This window comes from Lissotriton helveticus, chromosome 3_1, assembly GCF_964261635.1.
Source record: "Lissotriton helveticus chromosome 3_1, aLisHel1.1, whole genome shotgun sequence".
Classification (NCBI taxonomy): Eukaryota; Metazoa; Chordata; class Amphibia; order Caudata; family Salamandridae; genus Lissotriton; species Lissotriton helveticus.
The window spans coordinates 1,000,661,362-1,000,683,627 of record NC_136061.1 but is presented as its reverse complement, the minus strand read 5'-3'; the positions used below and the strand labels follow the sequence as shown (position 1 = coordinate 1,000,683,627).

Sequence of the window (22,266 nt, the reverse complement as noted above, 5' to 3'; positions counted from 1 at the left end):
GACAAGGGAGGAATGCAGCTGGCAGCCTGCTCGCCGCTGCTCGCTCCCGACTGCTAGAGGCCGTGGGAGTGAACATTTAGAGAAAAGGTGGGACATGCACCCGCCTTTGGCCAATTGCGTGCTTTTATTTTTGAAAGCCACACGCAAAGGCCAATAGAATGTGTGGAAGTTGAAAAACCACACGGAAAAGTTTCGGGGAAGTCTGGAGTGATTCTAAGAGGCCTCCCCATTGAACAGCGCATGCGCGCTGCGCTAGGCTCGACCTAAAAAAGAACTATATTGTGGTCAATGCTGTGACTTGATCAAAGTTGGTTGCGTCAGTGCTGTAAAACCAAAAAATATTTTTTACTTCCAACCAGGCTGCAGCTGCCCTGCTGTACAACACAGTTGGAAAAAAAACTTTGGCTAAGCCAATAGATTTCGCATATGCAAGACTTTTGTTTAGACCCTGGCATTGGGTCTACCTCCCACCCTAAAATCTCAACAGTCTTTCTGCGGACATGGGGCGCTTTAGGAAAACAAATATTTCTTTGCGAGAAGCTTAATATGCTTGTCCTTCTATAGCAAGAATTCATACGACTGAATCAATCCAAACAGATTTTTAATTACCATAGAAATACTATTAAGGGGAAAAAAAAGGGAAAAACAATGTAATCGGTGTTCCAAAGATTTCGCTGTGAAACTGATGGGTGATAATGGTGCCAAATTGCGCTAGTTTTTCTTAAGAACAGCATTCCAAAAGCAATGTTGATGGTGTAGTGCAATCATTTTATCCAAAACACTAGATTTGAGTACAGCCGTCATGTGTGTTGTACTTTATGCAATGGGCAAATCTACGTATGTTGGCATGTCAAACATATGCTCACACCCCATCAGTGAAACATAGACTGGTGGAATGCAGTAGGTATCTAATCAGAGGGTTTATATTGTTATGGTAACATGTATTGTGAATCACAAAATGGCTGTAATTTATGTCATCATCATTGTGCTTCATGATGTTTGTTAGCATTACTTAGAGTGCTTAGATAAGGGAGGAAGGTAACTAAATTGTGTGCACACATCATTTAATATGGAACGAGTCAATGATTTTTGGAGATGCTTGTATCGGTGATTTGACCGGGAATAGGCTCAACATAAAGAAAGATATTGTAATATCTTACGAGCTTTGCACAAAACCTCAATTTCTATTTTTTTTCTTCGATCTGCAGCCAATGATGAGATTGCACTTCAGAATAAAATGGGACCTCGGGCCTATAGTTTGAGGATGATCCATGCAGCACAAGTTTAGTCTCAATGAAGCTTGGAGATATTTTTCTGTTATGAACATTCTTTTTTACCTGGGTTTTCCCCTGCTTGAATTAAATAGATCAATCTATTAAAAGTGAATATGTGTGATTAATAGATAGCACATTTACCTTGTACTAGTGTATGTTCTGTAATGTGATAAAGTATTGCTTGAATATGTTGACTGTTCTGTCTTGCATTATGTTTTTATGGATTTCTGACAAGTTTCTAGAAGGTTGATAACTAAGTGTCGTATTTATTGTTGCTCAAAAGAACACAGTCTAAGCAGAATAAAAGAAGTGGAAGGGCACCGTGCCACTGCTAATTGTTTATTCTGCGAATTCCTATAACATTAAAATAAAGTTATAAATGTTGAGCACAAACAGAGCACGGTTAGAGAGGAGACCTTCATGCCAGATGACAGAGGAGCAGCCCATGCAGAATGATATCACTGATTCTAATTGAAAGCTAGTGGAGATACACTTAGCCTTTTTCTCTTCGTTGGCTGAACCTATTAGTGCAGCTAGCCTTGCACAACAAAGATAAAGGGCCTTGCTATTATATAAAGTAATATATAACATGAAAATCCTATTGTTAAAACAGATATACATGTGTGTGTGCACATATCTGAAACTTAAAGTAAGTTTTATTTTCTGCTGTGTATTAATTAGCGTAATGCTTAAAATTGCAGAATTGGGGTAGAATTGTGTTAGACGGGGACCTGGAGGGTCGGCCGAGCACAAGGGGAGAGGCCTCCGGTGAGGGCCGTCTCCAGCGATCGTACAGACAAGTAACTTCCCCCCCCACAGATGGACACCACACGAGGATCAGATTAACACCTTTTATAGGCAGTTCTTGAAGTAAGGTAGTACGATACAAGGAGATCAGGACACGATGATCCTCTCAATTCTAGTCTCTAGCAGGGGAAGGGGGTAGCGGGACAGTCTTGGTACCTACGGGTACCGAGGTGAAACGGCGGTAGCTCACAATCCTCGAGCTCGGTGGTCGGACGGGTCGGACCGCGGCAGCGCCAGCAGGTCCCGAAGAGGTCGTAGGTGGCAACGGGCCGCGGCAGCGCCAGCAGGTCCCAACGAGGATGACGGTTACACCGGGCCGCGGCAGCGCCAGCAGGTCCCACGAGGATGGAAGTTACAACGGGCCGCGGCAGCGCCAGCAGGTCCCACGAGGATGAAGGTTGCAGAAGGCCGCGGCAGCGCCAGCAGGCAGGACGATAGTTCACAAGGCAGGGCTGCGGCAGCGCCAGCAGTCCGTCAAGGATGAGTTCTTCTCGGTGTCTCTCGACTCCAGGATACAACTACCTTCCTGCTCTGGGGCTCCTCGGTTATAGGTCTGGCGCCCTTTGATGTCCGGACCCTCGCACTGGGAGGTCGGGAGGTCCGGGATGAGGGAGTCCAGACACCCAGCAGGGGGGTGGAGCCAGCACCCGGGGAGGCTGGGGGCGATCGGCACCTGGCGGGGGAGAGCCATCGACACTTCTTTCTCCCATTAGCCTGCCAAGTGGTCCGTTCACCTCCTGGATGGATGGTGGTGCCGGGATGGCGGGGCCTGGCCGGGCCCAGGGTTGGGGTCGAGCTGAGGCCACGCGGCCGCGTGGTGCCGTGTCCAAGATGGCGGCTGGGCCGGGCAATGGGGCTGCCGGGGGCCCGGGCCCGTGACACAGAGATATCCGGGAGCAGGCGTCCCGGAGGGGACGGGTTGCGGGTTGCTTCTGCGGGTAGCCCCCGGAGAGCCGGTGTCTGGGCCCTGTCATGCGGGGAGGGAGCGAGCCCTTCGTGGGGCCTGTCCAACAAATTGCTATAAATGTAAAATAGCAGAAATGTTGCTGATTCAATTGTATTTCTCTTCATTGTAGTTTCAATTAATATCGTGTGCACACTAGGGTTTTTATTTTACAATACATCTTTAAAATGTTTCCATTATGTTTTAGTGTTCTTGAGTGTGTTCTTCATTAATGATAGAGGGTTTGAAGTTCCACTGATTATCCCTAGGGTGTCTCATGGGACATTACCTGAAATGCATCTCACTCACATAATGCTCAGTGGGTTGTAGGGTGGTTGCAGTACACAGGGTTTTCGGATTTGGATTCGCACATTAACTGAGTACAAAGTGCCAGTCGGTGTAGAAAACCGAACTCAGCGTTTCTAGAAAATCTAAGACACTGATCACTTTTTAGAAACTTTGTGTAGAAAGAAAACATATATTTAGCTTGGAGGTAAACTTTGTAAGCAATAAACCAGGTCCTTGGTGTATTGCATGGAGAGAAGAGCACCTCAAAGTTGACATAGGTGATGGAATGTATAGTTAGTGTTGGCATTTTTGTGGGATGTTGAACAACATAGCAAAATTGTGTTAATTTGTCACTGGTTTTGGGATGGGCCAGCAGAAGGGGTGATGTTTCAATGGGGGATTGTATAAAAATACCCAGTACTATAAAATCACAGAGTTTATGCTGGCCGTCAAGTTTGTACACTCATTGGAGGTCATTTAGGAGGTTATTTGTTTCCATTTGTTAAGGTTGCATATCAGTTTCCAGTGTCTTAGCAGTGTGCTATAGGTCCAGAGATAGATCGGTAGTTGGATACTGTGCCAGAATTTGCACTAGTTGACCTAAGTATTTCCTCCTCCATTACCTCAAAAAAGTCAAACATTGTATTTCCCCTATACTACCTGAAAATAACTGTTGTTTCTTAACTAGGCTGTATACGCACTCGTGCAAGATTTTTCATATTCCAACTCAGCAGCAAAACTTCCTTCTTCAGGAAAATATAACATTACTCCAGTGCTCCATTGTTTACCAATAAGTGTGAGGATCCAACTTAAACTATCCCTATTGCATACACAGTGATTCATCAAAACAGTCATCTATATCTTTACAAACTATTAGTGTTTTCCGAAGCCTCCGATATTAAAAGTATTTACCAATTAAGACCACCAGATTGCAAATGTCTCTCATCCAGAATTAAACCTTCATTGGGACCATTTCTAATTCTAGATGCTCCCTTTATCCCCAGCATTGGAACTGAGCAAAAGTTCCCTGCCTTCAACAAATGTCTACAAAATCTTCCCTGCCGCCTTTTTAGGTCGAGCCTAGCGCAGCGGGCATGTGCTGTTCTAGGAGATGACCTTTTGGAATCGGTCTGCTCTTTTCGAACACTCGTGCGTGTAGCGGCATCCACCTTGCGGAAACGAGCAGCCGCGGGCAGGGGCCATCTGTTTTTCTAATTAGCTTTCATTTTCGTGCTTTTTTTCTTTCTTGTTTTCGTTTGGCGTCCGCCTGGCCGCGCTTGTTAAAGCCTCTTCTTCCCCTTCCTTCCAGGAGCTGGCTGAGACAGAAGGCGATGCACAACTTACACCTTTCTTTTTTTAATATATATATTTTTTTATTAAACAGTTTGATCAAAGCACATCAATAGATTACAGGCAGGCGACTTCATCATTTCTCAGTGACATTGTATACATTACAAATAACTAAACCGTGATTACATGAATTAGATCAAGTGGTTTCAAGCACGTCAGCATCAATCTCTCGATCAGGCGGGAGACAAACATCGCCCCTGTAACGGTTCCATGCTTCTCACACCTTATTCCATTTCCCAGGGCATACCCTAGCTATGTAGATTGACTTCTCCCTGTACATGCACCAGTCTAGGTCCTCCTTCCACCTCCCAACTTGAGGCGGTTGACTAGCATCCCACTGTTGAGCGATGTTTCGTTTCGCTACCATATATGCTAACGTTGCCCATTGCGTGGTGGAGGTGTTAAGATCCGTGGGTTCCCAGACATTTAGTATGCACCTCTGAGCCTCTGGCTGCAAGTCAATCCCCAGGACCGCCCGCAATGCGTGATGGACATCCCTCCAATATGATTGTAAATGTTGACAGTGTCACAGTATGTGGATGAATGTTCCTATCTCCCCACACCCCCTTCTGCACTCTCCGCTTTCCGTCTGACCCATTCGAACCAGGCAGGGTCCCGTTACGTAAGACTATGCAATATTTTAAGCTGCACTAACCTCTGCCTGGCCTGGATTGCAACTGCTCATGGGGAGGAGACCGCCTCCCGCCAGTCTTCGTCGTCAAGTTCTAGGCCATTTTTGTTCCATTTTCCTTTAAGTATCAGCAATGGATCTTCCATGTTGTTGATTAATTTCTTATATATGAGGGAAATGGTCTTCTCTGGGAGATGCCCTTTCAGCACCCTATCTTCCAGGGGGGAAGGCTTCTGGGAGTGTTGTATCACTAGGGATCTGGGTGGGTAGCGCGTGACAAACCTGTAGGTAATGGAAATACTCAGTGTCTGTGAAGCTGAACTGTAATTTGAGTGACTCAAATGTGTGAACTGTTCCCTCTCCCCAAACATCTTTGATTCGCGAGATCCCTATAAGGTCCCACTTATCAAAACCCTTGGATTTCCAGAGGTTTCCCAGTTTCTCCAAGTTCCACAGTGGTGTGGCTAGTGTGAGTGTGTTGTCCCACTTCAGGTGCCTATTAACTGCATACCATATCTGGACGGCGTGTGCCGTCGGGCCAGTCAGCGGGAATCTACATGGCCCAGCGTATAATGCTCTAGTGTACTCTCCCCCTGGGAGCTGCCACCTATCCATGGCATATCTGGCATCATTTGGGTGGCCATATATCCTGTGGTTGATAGCCGCAAGCTGGGACGCCCAGTAGTATTTCTTTAGGTCGGGCAAACGAATTCCCCCGTCGTACCACTTGAGAATTAACTTTAAGAATGCAATGCGGGACCTGTCATCCCAGAGAAACTGTCTCTGGAGACTCTCAATTTCTCTGAAGTAGGACGCCAGGACCGGATCCATTGTATTCTGGAGTGCATACAAGAACCGAGGCAGAGCCATCATTTTAAAAAGGACCGCTCTACCCAGCATGGAGAGAGGAAGGGATTTCCAATGGGTGATGTCGGTCTTAAGTCTCTGCATGGGTGGGTCCAGATTACGGATAAAGCTGAGTTTCAAATCTGGTGTTATGTAGATACCGAGATATCTAAAACCTTCAAATGCAATCTGAATCGGACAATTACTCGGAATAGCAGTCGGGTCACCCTGAAGGACGTAAATTACCGATTTGGACCAGTTTACCGTGAAACCAGAGTATCTACCGAAGACTGCTAGCACGTCCAGAAGGCAGATCAATTATGCTCCCGTATTGGTGAGATAGAGCAGAATGCCATCCGCATATAGGGATATCTTGTCCTCCCACTCCAATGACCACCGTAATCCATGTATGGATCGGTCTTGCCTGATCCATGCCGCCAGCGTCTCTAGTGCCAGTGCGAAAAGGAGCAGAGACAAGGGAAACAACCCTGTAGAGTGCCCCTGCTCAGCTGGAAGTCTGCGGACTTGCGATTATTTACTACCACCCGGGCCATCGGGTCGGAGTACAGGAGGCGAATACAGCCTGTGAACTCCGGACCGAAGCCCAATTTGCCCAGAACTGTAAATAAATAGGGCCACTCAACCATGTCAAACGCCCTGGTGGCGTCCAATGATACTAGGGCTGCCGGCTCCAGTATTGTAGGGGTCTTATCCAGCACTCCCTGTAGTCGATGCAGGTTGAGGGCTGTGTTGCGATGAGGCATAAAGCCCGACTGATCTTGGTGTATCAGGGTGGTAATGACTTTAATCAAGCGTGTCGCTAGCAATTTTGCAAGGACTTTGGGCTCCACATTCAGAAGTGATATAGGCCTGTAGGATGCGCAGCTGGTTCTGAGTTTGCCTTCTTTATATATGATAAACGAGTACCACAGTGTTGGCTACTCGTTGGTCATATGGGAGCATTCCCTTCTCCCTACTCTCCGCTAACATAGAGCGGATGTAGGGGGCGAGCTTATTAGATCTCAGTTTATATCGTTCAGTGGGGATACCATTGGGTCCTGAGGCTTTCCCCGAATGCAGGCCCCTGATGGCCTGTGCCACCTCATCGTCCGTCAGTGGAGATTCCAGGTAATTCCTGTTTTCGTCTGAGAGCGTGGGCAGTTTGATATCCCAAATCATCTCGCTATTTTCTTCTTCAGTGAACCTGCCGGTTGTACTATACACCGTCCGATAGTCCGCAAACGTGTCTGCAATGGCCTGTGGGTCTGTTATAGTACTGGAATCCTTTCCCTGCACCTCAGGCACCAGTCTTGATGCCCACTCCCGTCTGTCTAGCCACGCAATTAACTTTCCGGCCTTATCTCCGTGCTCATAGATTCTACTCTGGACCTCTCTACTCTGCGCCCTGGCTCTCTCCCTGGCGATGCTGTTGAACTCATCTTGCCTTAACCTCAGGAAGTGAAGGCCCTCAGGGGTCACTGCTCGGGCTATTTCCTCTTCTGATTTTAACACGTCCTCTTCTGCTCTTTCAAATTCAGCTTGTCTTTCCCTCCTTTTCTCTGCTTGCAAGGAGAGCGTCTCTCCCCGGATAACCGTTTTACATGCCTCCCATAGGGTCCGTGCAGAGTCGACCGTACCCTCATTTTCTTGAAAGTATCTATTAGTGGCTCTTGCAATGTTCTTCCGTGTATTCTGATCTTTCAAGTACCAAGGATTAATGGGGCCTACTCTACCGATGATAACATGTTCCAATTCCATTCATGCCACACAGGGGAGTGATATGAAATGCCCCGTCCCAGATGACATACCTCCTGGAGAGCATGGGTCTGCTCAGCCGGAATAAGGATATAGTCTACGCGAGACAAACTGTGGTGTGCACCAGATATGTGTGTGTATTGTGTTCTGCCAGGGTTGTGTGTCTGCCACCATCCACCAGTCCCATTGTCTCTAAAAAGTCAGGTAGCCACCTCTGAGTGGGTCTAATTGAACGAGGCGGATGTCGGTCTAGGTCCCCTGCCATCACCGCATTGAAGTCCCTACCCAGCATCAAAAGTCCCAGTGGAAATGTCAAGAAAATCAAGCTCAGGTCTTTAAATGTTTCCGTCTGTAGGCCAGGCCGGACATAGATTGAGACGAACGTAGCTGTCTTCCCTTCCCATTGGCCCGAAACCCCTATATTCCTACCACGCTTGTCTGACCAAGTGGCCTATATTGTGAAAGGGAAATTATTTTTGATCAGTATGCCCACCCCTCGTGACCCAGAGGTAAATCCCACTTGTGCCACCAGTTTGTACCCTCCCCTATGTAAGGCCATGCACTTGTTTCCACTTTGGTGTGTTTCCTGTAAAAGGATCACATCTGGGGCGTGTCTTCTGATGAACTGGTCGACCATTCCTCGCTTTATTTTATCCCCCAGTCCATTCACATCCCAACTGAGAGCGCTGACCACCGATCCCGGTCTACCGCTCATCTCATCATTATGTCTCTGTGTAAGTCGCTGTAGCACTGCTTTTCCCTTTGAAGTTGTCGAAACAATTAAAACTGTAAACCATTCAAATTCGAGATTGAGAAACACTATACATCCCTCCCAACTCCCCCGCCTCCCGTATCCCTCCTCGTGGTGTCCGCTCATTACAAACTGGCAGAGTGCCTGTCGCCCGACACACAAACACTAACTAATAACTAAAGGTAGTAAAGAGGAGGAAGGCAGGCACTCCATCCCTCCACCCCCAAGTCCGGTTCTACATAAACAAATTGTTCCCTGCAGATCGTACAAAGCTTATGTCCAATCGTGGGGTTCATGACCCCTGTAACTGACCATTGTTCATCAATCATCTCCGCTGGTTCTCAGTCTTGGTCCTATGTCGCCCGCTCCCCTCCATGATCACGCGTCCCAAAGCCACTAGGGATACAACTGTCCAGCCAGTCAGATGCCACTTCTGGATTGTCGAAAAACCATGCTCTACCCTCAACCTCAACCTGCAGTCTCGCCGGGAACATCATGGCATATTTCAGTCCTTTGTCCCTAAGTTTCTTCTTGACGGCGACAAAGTTCCTGCGTTGTCTCTGCACCAGCTGCGTGAAGTCGGGAAAGAAGGAGAGGGTGGCATTCTCGTAGCGCAAAGGGGGCACCGCACGGCGGCCTGCAGGATAGCGTCTCTGTCTCTAAAGTTTAGGATCGGTGCAATCATCGGCCGTGGGGGCACCCCGGGCTTAGGTCACCCACCTGGGACCCTGGGTGCACGTTCAATAGTGATGAATTTACCAAGTCCCTGGGGCTTAAGGTGCATTAAGATAAGCTCCTCCACGAACAGATCGGGGCCGGTCCTTCTCATTTTTCAGGCACTCCCAGGATGCGGATGTTATTGCACCTAGATCTCCCTTCGTAGTCGTCTAGCTTCCGTTCGGCCATTTCACAGAAAGATTTCAGGGCGCGTACCTCCTGCTGGAGCTGCGTCACATCCTCCGTCAAGCTGGCTGTCTTTATGTCCAGTGATTTGACTTTTTCGTTGACCTTGGTAAGGTCAGCTCGAATAAGATTCACCTCTATGGAGACCATGTCTAGTTTATGATCCAAAGACTCCATTTTTTGCCCTAAAGATGATCTGACCCCATCTATGGCTGCCATAACGTCCTGCAAGGTCAATTCCTAAGCCTGCCTCGTGGAGTCCCCCTCCCACCCCCCTGCAGGGGCGTGTCGAGAATCCGTCCGTGAGACTTTGTGCAGAGTATAACGATCTAGTTTGTTAGTCTGGACCTGCCACATGCCCTTGGTCATTCTAGGCTGGTTTTAATCTGTATCAGGCTTGTTCGCCATGTGCAGGCCGAGTCACAATGTTCACCAGTGGCACCTGCTCAGGGGTCCCCATTATCACGATCTGCTGCCTGTGAGAACACTGGGTGCCTTTCACGTGGAGACCGGCCCAGCGGCGGCGGCCAGACCGACAGCACTCGGGCGACACAAGTAGTTGCCTTTAACTACGCTGAATGAAGGTGCCTCTGATCACGCTGGTCGTACACAGAGCCTAGATTCCCAGCATCTGTCTTCTCACTCTCAGCTCGGGAAGCAGTGTTTTTGTTGCAGTTGTTTATCCCTGAAAGGGGGTGGGGGGCGAATATCTCCACACTGGTCAGACACTCGTTTGCAGAAATATCACTGACCTCTTCTCTGCCTAGCGCCTGGTGCCTTTTACCCCCGCACTTGCAATGATATTGCTGCCCCCTACCCCATGTGACCATAGCCTCTCACCGGCACTGGATCCACCCGCTGCTCTGTGTGATCGGGTAGGATGACTGTTGTGTGTCCGGTATAGCGTCCTGGAAAGGGAAGGTCTGTTAGCACAGCCTCTGCCGCGCCGTGTCCCTATGATGCTCAGGTGAGGGGGGTCAACAAGAGCCGCTCACCCCCGCTCCGCATTTGGTCCCGTTGAGCTCCGATCAAGCCGCCATACCGCGTTGAGTGCTGGCGATGCTGCGTCACAGGGGCACTTTTCAAACTCGGCCCCGGAGAGGAGCAGGCGCCAGACGGGGAATGTCGGGGGGGGGGGGGGCGGGGACGCTTCTCTCTTCACCGGCAACGATGAATGGTCCGTCACAGGATTCATTGCGTCTGGATGGCGATACTGGCCTGACCAGCAACTTCGGTTCGGGCCCCCGAGATCATTTCCCTCCGTGGCGGCTCTCGCTTCACCCCAGTGCCCGGCTTTATTCCTTCAATTATGTCCGATCTTGCGGGGCCTGTAGCTCCGGTTCCCAGCGACGTGGGGTGACCGGGTTTTCGTCCAGCGGCCCCGCTATCGTCTCTCTCACAGTTGCCGTTCTTCAGGGGCAGGATAATGGACAGGATATCGGGCCTAGGGGATGGTGGTGATGGAGCCGAGGTTTCACACGGCCATCTTGGTCCGGCGCTAGGCTCCTCCTCCAACTTAAACCTTTCTTACTGGCAAAGGAGCCATGCGCTTTAGAGGTACTTTTTTTTCTTTTCTCTGCAGCCTGTACTTAATGCTGTCTTCATTTTCCATGTTTTAGGTCGAGCAGACGTACTCTCAATGCGTGAGCATTGAGAGTGTCTGCTTCAGACCTAATGCTGCCCGTATTTATGAATGTGGACACCAATCTGACACGCGCTTTTCCTTTGCAGTTTTCACCGCGGGAGCGCGCGTCTGACCCGCGCATGCGCAGAGTAACTCACAGCCCTTGCTCACACACAGACACAGGCAGCCCCCACCCCTCTGCATGCACGCACGCACACACAGACACTCGCTCACACACACACCCCCTCCCCACAGTCACGCACTCCAAGACACATACACACACACACACGCACACACACACACATGCTCCCCCCGCAGCTCAGCGACCCACTCACCGGCTTCCTTCGTGCGGCGGCTCTCCTCAGCTGCAGGGCCCGGCAGCAGGACTCTTCTTCCCTCCTTCGGCACCGGGGCGCAGGGTAGGCTCCTGCCTGCTCCGGTGCTCCAAACACGGCTCCAATCGCGGCTCTTCCGTGGGAGGCGGGGTAGGCTCCCGCCCTCCTACTTCCTGTTTCCGGTTGTCGCGCCGGCCTGCCTGACTTCCTGGTCGCAGGCCGGCAGAGTGACGAGGATGTTTGATTTGCGGTATTTATTTATTTATGCATTTTTATATAGCGCGGACTTTACCCGAAGGCGGTATTTATTTATTTATGTATTTATGCATTTTTATATAGCGCAGACTTTACCCGAAGGCGGTATTTATTTATGTATTTATGCATTTTTATATAGCGCGGACTTTACCCGAAGGCGTCAGAGCGCTTCACATTAGGAACAGAAATGAAACATAATGTGAAACATTACAAAAGAACAGGTTGCAAAAACATACGTTACTTACATAAGGTAATAGTGACAATTGTGAGCAAACAAAATACATGAGGTAGTAAAAACTATGAACAACCAAAAATACATGAGGTAGTAAAGGTAATAGTGACAATCGTGAGCAAACAAAATACTTGAGTAAAAATTGTGAGCAACCAAAATACATGAGGTAGTCAAAAGTGCACAAGAGGAAATGAAAGTGACAAGTGTGCAGTTATAAGAGAAAACAGAGTATAATTAGAGGTATAGTCCTGCAATAAGTGCTAGACACTCAGGCTCAGGAACAAGTGTTACATGGGCAAGGTGGCACTTGTGCAAGTATCAAAGGTAAAGACATGTGAGAGGTAGCAGCCGTGTGTTGCAAGGGCAGAGTGGTGTGTGCATGTTACAAAAGGGCACCGAACACCAGTACATGGAAAATACTGCAAAAAGGCAGACCCTCCAATCACAGGCATACACTGGGAAGGCACTTCCATGGTCATGGAAAGTAGAAATTATCAGTAGTGGGAAGTCTTCCTCACAAATAGCAAGAGGACGTGAATTACTTTTGGAGGTGTCTCTGGAGGAGGAGAACTTTGAGGTCCCTTTTGAAGGCCTGGGAGGAGGCGGTGGCCCGGAGCTTTTTTTTGTCCTCTCGCGGTTTGTAAATACAAAACATATTGCATTACAAATGCTATAGGTATCACATTTGCGAAAGTTATAACTATTGGCATTGTAAATGACGAAGCTATTAATTTAGCTATTTTAAAAAAAAAAACATAAATAAAAACTTTGCCATTTACAATACCAATAGCTCAAACTTTCCTAATGCGAGACCTATTGCATTGCAAATGCTTGTTTTGTGTTTGTGGCTCCCACGGTAGCACAGTATGTTTTTGAGTCCCGCCTCTGCTAACCCTGTCCATGAGAAGAGGGACCATCTCGGCCCCTAACCATGCAGAACCTCTTGCCCTCCTAGGTTGGGCCACGTCTGCAGTCTAAACAAAGAGGCCAAGGTGTGGTGCATGGGCGGATGTCAGGAACCCATTCCTCAATGACGCATTCAAAGTTATGCGAGCCCCGACACTGCCCCCTGCAGCTGTTCAGAGGGAGTGCACCCCTCAGGCAGGTGCTGTCATCAGTTTCTCCTCACCCTGACTGTCGATCCGCGACTGGGTGGCGCTCTTTCCTTCTCCTCGTAACCTGCGCCCAATAATGGCCCTGTCTCTGTTTTGCACTCTCTTGCAGGCTGTCTCTCCACTCCAACCATATATCTTCCCGCACACAGACTTCCTCTCTCGCTCTATCAACCCAGAATTCTCTCCCTCTCACATCCTGGTAACATCTCTCTGCCAAAACAGCGCCTGTCTCTCCCCCGCCTCTCCAATCAAAGCAACCTCCCTGTGCCCACACACACCACAGGCCCCTGCCTGCTTCTGTCCCTCCATTGCATGTTTCTTCTCCTGACTCTCTCTTGTCGGTTATTGCAGGCTGTCATTCTGTCCTCACTGCCCCTTTACGCTCCGGATCTGGCTTTCTCACTCTGCCCTGCTATTAATTTAATTGCATTTATTTAGCTCATAGTACCACTGACTAGGCGCTGCAGATCGTCATCCTCTTTCACCCTGTCCCTTTACTCAGTGCATTCTGTCCGTCTTTCATTGCCCCTTTATTCTCCAGAGGCCCCTTTTCTCATTTTGTCCATTCATTCATTGCGAGCTCTCTGCTTTCCCTACCTTTAGCTCCCTTAATTTTTCACGAGACTCCCTGCTTCTTTTCCTAACCCGACCCTCCTTTCATCTTAAGCTTTTATTCTCCGCTTCTCACTCGCTCCCAACTGCTCATCATAGGTTCTCTCCCCTTTCGTCATTCTGTCCCTCCTTTCACCAGAGGCTCTTTGCTTCTTACCCGGTCCTTCCTTTTATCTCAGGCTTTCAGTGTCTCCTAACAGCACTCCCCACAGGTTCTTCGCGGCTGTCTCTCCCGTCTCCTTGTAACCCTGCCCCCCTTTCGCCAGAGGCACTCTGTTTCTCACCCGGTCACTTATTTTATCTCAGCCTTTCAGTCTATCCATGTGGCACTCCCACCGCCTCTCTAGGCTGGCTCTACGCTCTCCGGCTCACCCTGCCCCTTCCTTCACCAGAGTCTCTGCTTCTTACCGGTCTCCTCCATTCACATCACCCCTTCAGTCTCTCCTAATGGCCCTCCCCAAGGGCTGTCTCTCCCTCTCCGAGTTACTTTGTCCCTCCTTTCACCAGAGGCTCTCAGCTTCTTAGTGGACTCCTCCTGCCACTGTTTTCTATTGGCACTGCCACCCTGTACTACACGGGCTATCTCTCCCCTCGTCATTCTGTCCCTCCTTTCAGCATAGGCTGTCTTTTTCTCAACCAGTCACTCATTTCATCTCAATCAGTCAGTTTGTCATGGTGAGGATGGGGATGGAAGAAAGACTTGAGGGGAAACCAGAGAGGAATAAAGTGATAACATTTTTGAACCTACATCCTTCCAGTGCAGAGAAGCAAGGTGAATGGCCGCCTTCACCAGCTGGCATCTCACTGTGCCAGTGCAGAGAGACAGGGTGACTGGCTGCCTTCAGCAGCTGGTGCAGGGTGACTGGCTGCCTTAAATTGGCATCTCATGCCAGCGCATAGCAGCAGGTGACTGGCTGCCTTCTAGATGCTTTGGACGCACATCAATTTAATATTGGGAAAAAAAAGTACTCCAAATTTAGTTTACTCAAACCATCTAGTAAATCAATGGCCATTGATTTCCCATCTAATCCAAAGATCACACATCACCTGAGTGCATGCATTTGTGCATGTGGCCTGTTGGATGGTTCAAGCCACCACCTCCCGATTGTTGGACCAGGTTTCCGCCTTGACTGGCACCCCTTACCTTGCCTCTTTCGCACCCACCACATCTCTGTTGTTAATACTTTTGCTTAATCCTTCTCACAGGGCATGCAGGATGGATTTATTCTGGTCCTGCTGCTGATACATGAAATGTGACCGGCTGCTGAATGTACTTTCTGATGTTTGTAACCTCGCAGCTTGTGTGCTGCTTGGCTAAACACTTATAAGATCCCAAAGGCGAGACCTATTGGCTATGCCAATGCTTGTTTATAAATGTTCCTGTACTTATGGTGACTAAAAATTGTACGATTCAGTTAGAAGAGAACTTTATCTGTGACGAGAGAGGCATTTAGGGGCCTTGATGTTGGAGTCTATTGCAGGGAGGGCACGTTTTACCAGCGAATGTCAGTACTGTCTTCTTATGATGAATTCGACATGTAGTTTAGGGCACAGAATCCCTCTGATCCTGATTAGAAGCGATCGTGAATTACAGGATCCTTTCAACAATTACCAAAGTAAATATTGGGAGCAAGAGCATATAATTGCTGCTAACCAGCATTTGTCAAGCCAGAGGTTTGCAAGAAGATCTTTTAGTGATTTACCTGTCCTGTGCATTTTATACCAGAGTCTTGTGGCCATTTAATGCTGTGAACGGGCGCTTTATTATAGGACACGGTGGTAGGCATTTTATGTCAATAACTGGGTCATTAATTCGCTGAATAGTGTAAACATATCAGGTACTTTGACAGTCGGCTTTACTTTGGCATAACGAATGCGTTCTTATTTGTATAATGAGAAGTTTAAATTAGTTTGCACTCTTCCACACAATGTTTTGAGCTGAAAACACATTCTATAACTATATTAAGGTAGTGATAGAAGTGTTTGTTTAGGAACATAGACTTGGTTTGACATATATTGAAAACAGACCAAATGGGTGTTTTCTTTAATTTCAACAAAGAAATGTTAAACATAAAAAAAGATTTAGTTGCTCCCCCACCCCCAGGTAATCTTTTGTATGCACATACATTTACATCAGAAGCCTATGGAACCTATGGAAAGCCTTAATTATTGTATGCCGATTCATTATGCGAATATGGAAGAGCAGAATCCTCCCTGACTAAGATGAATGGAATATTGACATGTATTTCCAGATCTCACTTCAGAAACATTTACATAATAAAGAGGAACAAGCTATATATGTGAGAACTACTTGAAACAGTTCCCTGAACTAATTCATTCTCTCTCTCTCTCTCTCTCTCTCTCTCTCTCTCTCTCTCTCTCTCTCTCTCTCTCTCTCTCTCTCTCTCTCTCTCTCTCTCTCTCTCTCTCTCTCTCTCTCTCTCTCTCTCTCTCTCTCTCTCTCTCTCTCTCCCTCCCCTCCCCCCCCCTCTCTCTCTCTCTCTATATATATATATATATATATATATTATGTATACATATATAGTGAAGTGCACTTCATATAAATTAAATGTATGAGATGCTTGCTATCTGATATAGGTTATGTGTAAACCTATACATTTCCTTTTTACTTTTATGTATCATACTCGAGCTATGTGTTGTAATACAATGTACATCTGCTTACAATTTTAATTTGAAGCTTGACGATTATTATCCTTCTATTTATGTCAAACATGTATTTAATAATTGCGTTTAAAATATAAAATATAACGTAACATTTACAAAATAAATACATTTGGAATTCAGTTAATGTGCCCATTACAGAAATCTGAAGTATGCTTCTCAGTCTTTTTGGAAGATAAGAACGTTAGAAAGAGTATTTTGTTAAAAATACATTACATTAATGCAATCTTTCCTTTTCAGGTATCGGCTGAGTGGCATGGTGTTGCCAGCTTTGAGAGAATGGATGGAAAAGACCTTTGGTGCAAGTCTGGAACACAAAACTACTTCTATAGTAAGTAAACAGAGCAAATTGTTTGCTTCTGTCTCAGGTTTCAAGGAAATGATGTTGACCTACATATGAGGGCATGCCTTCATTAGCCTGTTTCATGTTCTGCCAATCACCATGCTGATTGATTTAAGTAGAATCTCTAGGCTTTTTCCAATATGTCGATTCTTTGCAGGTTTTTAAGATATGTATTAGTATACGTTAAATCAATAGTTTAGCAAAAGATAATGGTACACTGCACAATTAGCTGGAAAAAATGGAAAATAAAGTAAAGCATGGTCAAAGGATTAGAAGTAAATACTAGTAAGAAGTACAGAATAGTGGAAAAAATATACAGTCAAATAACCAAAACATGCAAAAAAGAAAGCTAATCCGGAATGTGTGGTATAAATAGTTATTCATCAATGATGATCCTACTTTCATTACTTCCATATTGCCGATCTAGAGTGTGTTATATACCACAAGTGTTCATCTGTGTTTGAAATTGCAGTGTGCTGGTTTGTCTGAAAGAGCTGTGGAGTTTGTTGAACACCCTTTATTATATTTGAATAGATTAGAAATATGCAGGGCTGAATTGTGAAAAAGCAGAAAATAAATACAACCTATAATGAGTCTAAATTGCTGTTTTTCAGGCATCTTTAAACACTAGTGATGCACCTCCACCCATTACAAATGAAGAGTTTGTCCAGGATCTTAAAGCCTGTGGCATTGCATATTCACAGGAAACGGAAGACAGAGTCTTCAGAGCTCACGGTAAGATATACAGGTGCTAAAATCTGTCCTTTACCATTTAAACTCCACAATAATTCAATCAGAAAGTATAAACTTCCTTATTTAATAATGCATATACATTTAAGTGTTGTGTGAACCACTCATAAATGCGATTTGTGTGTTGTTTTATTTTTAGGTCACTGCTTGCATGAAATATTTGCACTCAGAGAAGGAATGTTTAAGCGAATACCAGATTTGGTTGTATGGCCAAGTAAGTTTTATATTTGTGGTCTCAAGTAATTTGTAAACATTTTTCACATTTCAATGAAATGATGCTTACCTTCGTGCAGTTATCGAGTAGTTTTTAAAATGTTTTTGTACTCCTGATTAGTGATGGATGATTTGTTTCTGCCTCTTTCTGTTTGAAGTTTATCTTTAGGGTGGAGTTTGGTAATAGAAATTGCTAAATCAGTTCTGTGGGCACAATTCAAAAAGTACAGCTAACATGTATGGCCCTTAACAGTTTTTTCTTTTTAAGTGTTTTATTTTTTCAAACATATACCATATGTAATCAAAGTCTAAAATGCTGCTGTCTGAAGTGGACATGCAAATGTTTGAAAAATAAGTAAAAATGACCCATCTCAAATTTAATTAAATATGTGTGTGTGTATATGTATGTATATATATATATATGTGTGTGTGTGTGTGTATATGTGTATATGTGTATATATATATATATATATATATGAACAGTCCCTGCTTGCTCTCGCCTGGAGCCCAATCCTGGATACCACAGCGCAGCGGAAGAAGAGAGGAGACCCAAGTGCAGGTGAGCAGTGTATTTATTTTCTCGAGGAGACGGCACACCACAGCATGACGTTTCGGCCTTCACAGAGGCCTTGATCACATGACGCATGCTAGGGAGGAGGCTATTTTTAAAGTGCAAGTGCTAATACAAACGGACACCCATTGGTGCAGCGTGGTCACATGTGGAGTGACTGGTATCATAGACATAGACAATTAGTCATTGCAAATTGCATCTTGGGATAATCCCATATGCTAGACATTGTGGAAATGCGCAAATAAAGTGCAAATGCAGTCTTAATCACAACGAACAAACCACTGAAACAATTCATACATTGGATAATCCAAGGCTTCAAGAATACAGTGCAAAGTTGGCAATGTGCAAAATACAACAAGCGTCATTAAAGTGCAATTGGTGTCTTGTAAACATTATTCATAATAATAATAAATATCAGAAAAAAACATACTAGATACACAAGATCATAGTAAAATCAAGTGTAAAATACAATATGTCAACTCAGAATATTTACAAGTATAAAATATCTGTATTAAAAAACAATAATGTACAAGCATATTTACAATAAATATATATACACCAATTATATATCTTTTTATGACAGGATGAGACCTCAGGTGATATACACAATACTGGCTGCGTAAATGTATATATATATATAACATTAAAGCAAAGATTGTTTTTCTAGCAGTTGAACTACGTGTTAGGTAAATGTGCGCATGTAAACAAGCAAACTGTCATAAATTCACAGTAAACAGACTTCACTGGCTGAAGTGGGATAATGCATTACCACTGCCTCCTGCTGTAATTGTTACAAGGATACTATGAATTGCACTTGACCAGAACAAAAGCTAAAGAGGACTGACCGAAAGCCCATGCTTATATGACTAACCAATTTGCTTATGGAAAGAACCAAAACCTTTTGAAAAACACAACAACTATTTGTAGCTTTTTCAAACCCAAGGAAGGGTAATGCCAGCTCAAAAGCAGGAATCGCGAGAGTTATTGTTAAATGCATCGAATTTGCTACATAAAAGCAAAAAGAGTCCTGCTCACAGCTCCAAGGGCTTTTAATCCACAAGGAAAAAGAGGGCATCAGTGGCCTTTTTAGGGAATATCCCGCTAGCAGACATTTGTAAAGTGGCTACCTGGACGAAACCACACACATTCACCAAACACTACTGTGTGGATGTACACTCTTGCACAACAATCTCTAGTGGGACAAACAGTTCTATGCAAGTACCCCATCTAATGTCTAAAGCCACCACAAGAGGAGTACTGCTTTACAGTCTACACATAGCATGTGTATCTGCAGTCAACACTTGCTACAAATGCAGTATGTTACTTACCATGTAACCATCTATTTGTAGTGTGTGGTGCCGCAGATTCACATGCACCCTCCTTCGCAGATATAATATGGTGTCAACTATACACAAAATTGAAGCATGTTCAACAGCAAACACTAACCTAGCAGAATAAATCCTCACTCCACGCATAACAGGGAAAAAAACATACAGTGTATCAAAGGAGCCGTTGAACATGTGCATTACCTCGAGGAGGAGGAGACACTATGTCGACAGTAAAAGACTTCCTTGAGAAAACCAAATTGCAAAGTCCGGGCCTGACACTGGATAGCAGAATTGTGCATGGCATGTGAATCTTCAGCACTAGATGCTACAAATAGATGCTTGCATTGCAAGTAACATACTCCTTATCCTCTAAATGACTAGGCATTGCCCTTTCGTGGGAGAACCATCTGTTTATCCTAGAGTCAGAAACATTGAAACAAGATTTGATGGACAGAATGATCAGCAGTAGCTGCACAGCCCTCCTTGGGGCTCAAGCATTGTTCCTTCCAGTGCTTTAAAATGCTAACAGGCCAGCCTTTAAAAGGAAATCCTTACACCGCAAAGTTCTGAAGACCTAGATGGAGCACAAAAGCAGGTTTGCTTTTGCCACAGTCGATACTATTTGATTGGTGCTGATGGAGGACTCTATATGTCCTCCAAACACGCTTTTCAATTTTCAGTTTGGCGGAGAAGATTCTCCATCGGCTTGGCTACGGGTTATCCTCTCTGCCAAACTCGAAATTTGGCACAATATATCAAGTGCAGGCTGCAGGCGTCAAAAGGTTTAGCTGCTCCAGATACAGAAGAGTGTGCCTTAAAAAAAAAATAATAATAATAATAATGTATCTGTTGTGTGTATCGTGTAGAATACTGTACAGTTTATTAATTTGTATAAATTATGCTGAGTCTCGTCGGGAGGATCTTCATGCTCGGTATACTTTTGTCGAACTGTTTTAGTATGTTTTAATCATGTATCTTTTATGGTTTTAAAACTTAAAACCGAATAAAGTGTTTTGAAATTGAGTGTGCCTTGTTCTGGAATGGCCGCCCTTCTCTTCTTTTAAATGTGCTAGTGTGAAGACTGTTTACCCCAAGTGCATGTCTGAATTTCGTTTTGCTTCCATTTTTTATTGGAGCTTTCCCAGCTTTGACGGGTCTGAAAAGATCTCTCGAGGTTCCCGATACATGATGCAGGACACAATATTCAATGTAGGACTCCTTTCCCATTATCCTATTTTAATGATCTGCGTCCCTGATACTTCAAAAACACGTGTGTTAAATCTCAGAAACTTTGTTGGCTTCTTGTAGCATTTTAGAGGCCCTGATCCTGTGTAGGCATTACAAAATTGTAATCTAGAATATCCGAGCTTTCATACCTGAATAGGGCACTAATATGCAGGCAAGTAACTAGATGTCATGGCTAGCAGATACATTTTCCAACCCTGATAGTGCAATCAACCTTTGTACCATGAAGACATTAGTGTCCAGTGGAGATGCTGTAGTCATCTACTTTGTTAAAGGCCTGTCAGAGCCTCCAGCATTCCAGATGCAAGCCAAACTCTAATGGTTCTTGATTGAAGTGAACCCCAGTTGAAACCAGAAGAATACTGGTTGCTAACCGAGAAATCTCTTGCAACAGCTGCTTAGAAAGGATCAATCCCCTTATCTACCCTGTCCCTCTCTTACAGATTGCCCATAGAAGTATTTAAGGTCACAGAAATACGGCGTTTGAGATACCCATTTGCATGAAGCTGGCCTACTGACTTGGGATTAAGGCTTCTCCCATAGTTATGGTGGGTACAGAGGTTATCGCTTCCGCCTTTGGTGGAGGGAAAGGTATTCGTCCACTACTCAAGCGTTGCCAACGTTCACCATGATACAGCTACCTTCCAAGACTGCATAATAAATGTTTGTAACTTGCCTGGAGAACTCTTTGATGAATGAGTTCTCTAAAGAACTACATACCAAGGTGATGTCTTCATCCTGCAGTCTGTGCTGCTGCGTGAACCTTATTAAGTAGAAATTCAGTACTAGCAGTAAAGGGCCACAATGTTAGCCCGTAGGAGAAGGTGGGGTTCTAACAGGCTGAGGAATAACATTAAAATATATATTTTTGTTTTGTAATGGAAAGTTTAGTTAATTTATTGAACAAAATTCTAGCAGCGTCTTTGGAACAGGAACAATATCTAAATGTAGAAAGGGTTAGATAACAGACAAAGGGGAATACAATAATATTTAATCAAGTAAGAACTAGGGGCCATCTATGGTCTATGGTAAGAATAGGCAGAAAAATGGCCAACCAGATGGGTGTTAAGGTCTTTGTGCTGCAAAATGTTAACCTGCTAAAGTATCCATATGTATGTAAGGTGTGATTTTAAAACTAGTTATGAAGAAATAAGCTTTTCTCCGTCTTTTGGTCCAAAGTTTCCATTCCACCTATAAAACTTTGTTTGTGATGCCATTGCTCTGTGTCCTGGGGTAGCCAGTGGTTCAGAGTCACTATCCTTGTGGGTGGGAGCCATTCTGTACTGCTGTCAGTTACTGATGTCCCACTGCCTTGCATACTTGTGGACTCCAGATGGTTGACTAAGTTGCTTGGTTTGTGGCAACTGACTGTCCAAGGGTAACTAGATGGAGGAGTTAAGACATATTGTCAAT

General features: G+C 45.3%; 1 protein-coding gene across 1 annotated transcript in view; it reads left to right on the top strand.

Moving 5' to 3' along the window:
• Window positions 1-22,266, top strand: part of AGPS (alkylglycerone phosphate synthase) — a 732,223-nt gene that overhangs the window by 204,725 nt on the left and 505,232 nt on the right. Inside the window, exons 3-5 of the mRNA XM_078681513.1 lie at window positions 16,644-16,734; window positions 17,361-17,481; window positions 17,636-17,710. Of these exons, the coding sequence (XP_078537639.1) occupies window positions 16,644-16,734; window positions 17,361-17,481; window positions 17,636-17,710 (287 nt within the window). The remainder of the gene's footprint in view (window positions 1-16,643; window positions 16,735-17,360; window positions 17,482-17,635; window positions 17,711-22,266) is intronic.